The 1,676-nt window shown below is 36.3% G+C and overlaps 1 protein-coding gene across 1 annotated transcript; it reads left to right on the forward strand.

Moving 5' to 3' along the window:
* Positions 1-298: 298 nt before the first annotated feature.
* Positions 299-1,281, forward strand: LOC132174544 (DDRGK domain-containing protein 1-like). The gene is made up of 4 exons (XM_059586182.1): positions 299-418; positions 555-657; positions 1,050-1,147; positions 1,261-1,281. The coding sequence occupies exons 1-4, from the start codon at positions 299-301 to the stop codon at positions 1,279-1,281; spliced, it is 342 nt and encodes a 113-aa protein (XP_059442165.1).
* Positions 1,282-1,676: the final 395 nt, after the last annotated feature.

Raw genomic sequence — 1,676 nt, forward strand, 5'->3', positions numbered from 1 at the left:
CCAATCTCGGATGAAAACTGAGGGAAGCAGCTAACTAACTTTACCTGCCAAATAGTGAAAATAAAAAATTGCTAGCCAACCTAGGATTTGTGAATTGCGGAAATTTTATTTTGCAATAAATTTTTAGGGACCGGGTAATTATTTAGGTTATGTTCAATTGCCGATTGGATGTCAAACTGTTATAACAGTTTGGGACGTTGCATATCTCTTCCTTGGATTATTAGTTGTGTTGGGTTTTTATGTGTTAGTCTATCTATAGGCTCACAGTAATGTTCTTAATGGCAGTCTGAATTGAAAGATGGAGGAACTTTTTGTTGCGATTCTCTCTATGCTTCTCTTTGCTGCATTAGTTCCACTATACCTGTGGAAACGCCGTCATGATTCTCGAACCCCGGATGAAAATGAAGAAGAACATGAGGTCTGCTTTCTCCTTTTCTTCTCTCTGCCTTAAGCTTCTTTTAGAGTGTAAGGTTCAATTTTCAGTAAAGATAAGTTATCAGCAGAATTTGGATTTGCTTCTTTTTATTTCATCTTTTAACCTATTATGAAGTTAGGTTCCAAGGAGGGAAACAGTTGTACGGGCTACTGGTGCTCGTCGAATGCGTCGGAGGCCAGCTGCGGGAGCTAGTACATCAGCTGCAGCAGCAAGTGTTGAAGGTTTGTAAAGTGATTTTTTTGTTGGTGGTTGTTGTTGTTTGTTTGTTTTTTTTTTTTTTGTTTAATTTTATTTTTTGGTCTTGGTCCTGATATATTAAGTTTTGAAATGTTTTCTCGTGTAATTGGTTTGAGTTTTGAAATGTTGAGTTGGTTTGAGTTTCTATAATATGCATGAGGTCTGAGAGGAGCTTGAAACAGTGTGGTCACTTTATTAGTCATTATTTGAGTATGTTATTATGGTTTCTTTTGGTATAAATTTATTTACATTTGGTATATGAGAATGATAAGTGTAATTTGGTAGTTCTTGTGATAGAAGTTTCTCAGAAGGCTGTCGTCATGTCATTCTGCTAGAGTTATAGCAGTGAAGTGATCATTCTTAAATGTAAACACAGAAATTGTTGATGAAAGTGATGATGAAGCTGCTGTGGGTGACGCTAAAGCATCAACGAAGAAGGAAAAGAAACGGCAAGAGCGGGAAGCACAACGTCAGGTACACTTTTTTGTCTCTCTTATATATATTCTCTCTGTTTTATCTTTATACATGGTTTTGGTTTTTAGCTATGATCATTCATTATTGTTTCAAGAATATCTGGTTATGGGCAGGGCATCCAGTGCTTGCCTTGACCATCTCACCTTAGATGTCATGAAAGCCCAACTGTTGATATTAAAATTTAGAGCAAGAACTATCTTTTTTATTGTCCTCATAGAGGTCTAATGGGAATGGGGACATGTGGTGATCGCTAAGTAATTCTGGAATTTCTCGCCAACTAATGAGGATCAGTAATGAATGAACTTTTTAACCAATTGGAAGGATCCGTCTTACAAAGTTTACATATTCAAGTTCTATTTAAGATGTTTAAGTCCTTGGTGTGTATGAAGTTTGTGTTTCAAATTTGTTTGGATCAAAAGAGCTTTGTTTCACTGAGTTCCACACGATCATTTTGCTTTGTTGTTCTGAGTTCCACATGATTGTTTTGAAGGCTGAACAAGCTGCAAGAGATTCAAGGTATAGTAAACAA

This window comes from Corylus avellana, chromosome ca3 (assembly GCF_901000735.1).
Source record: "Corylus avellana chromosome ca3, CavTom2PMs-1.0".
Taxonomy (NCBI): Eukaryota; Viridiplantae; Streptophyta; class Magnoliopsida; order Fagales; family Betulaceae; genus Corylus; species Corylus avellana.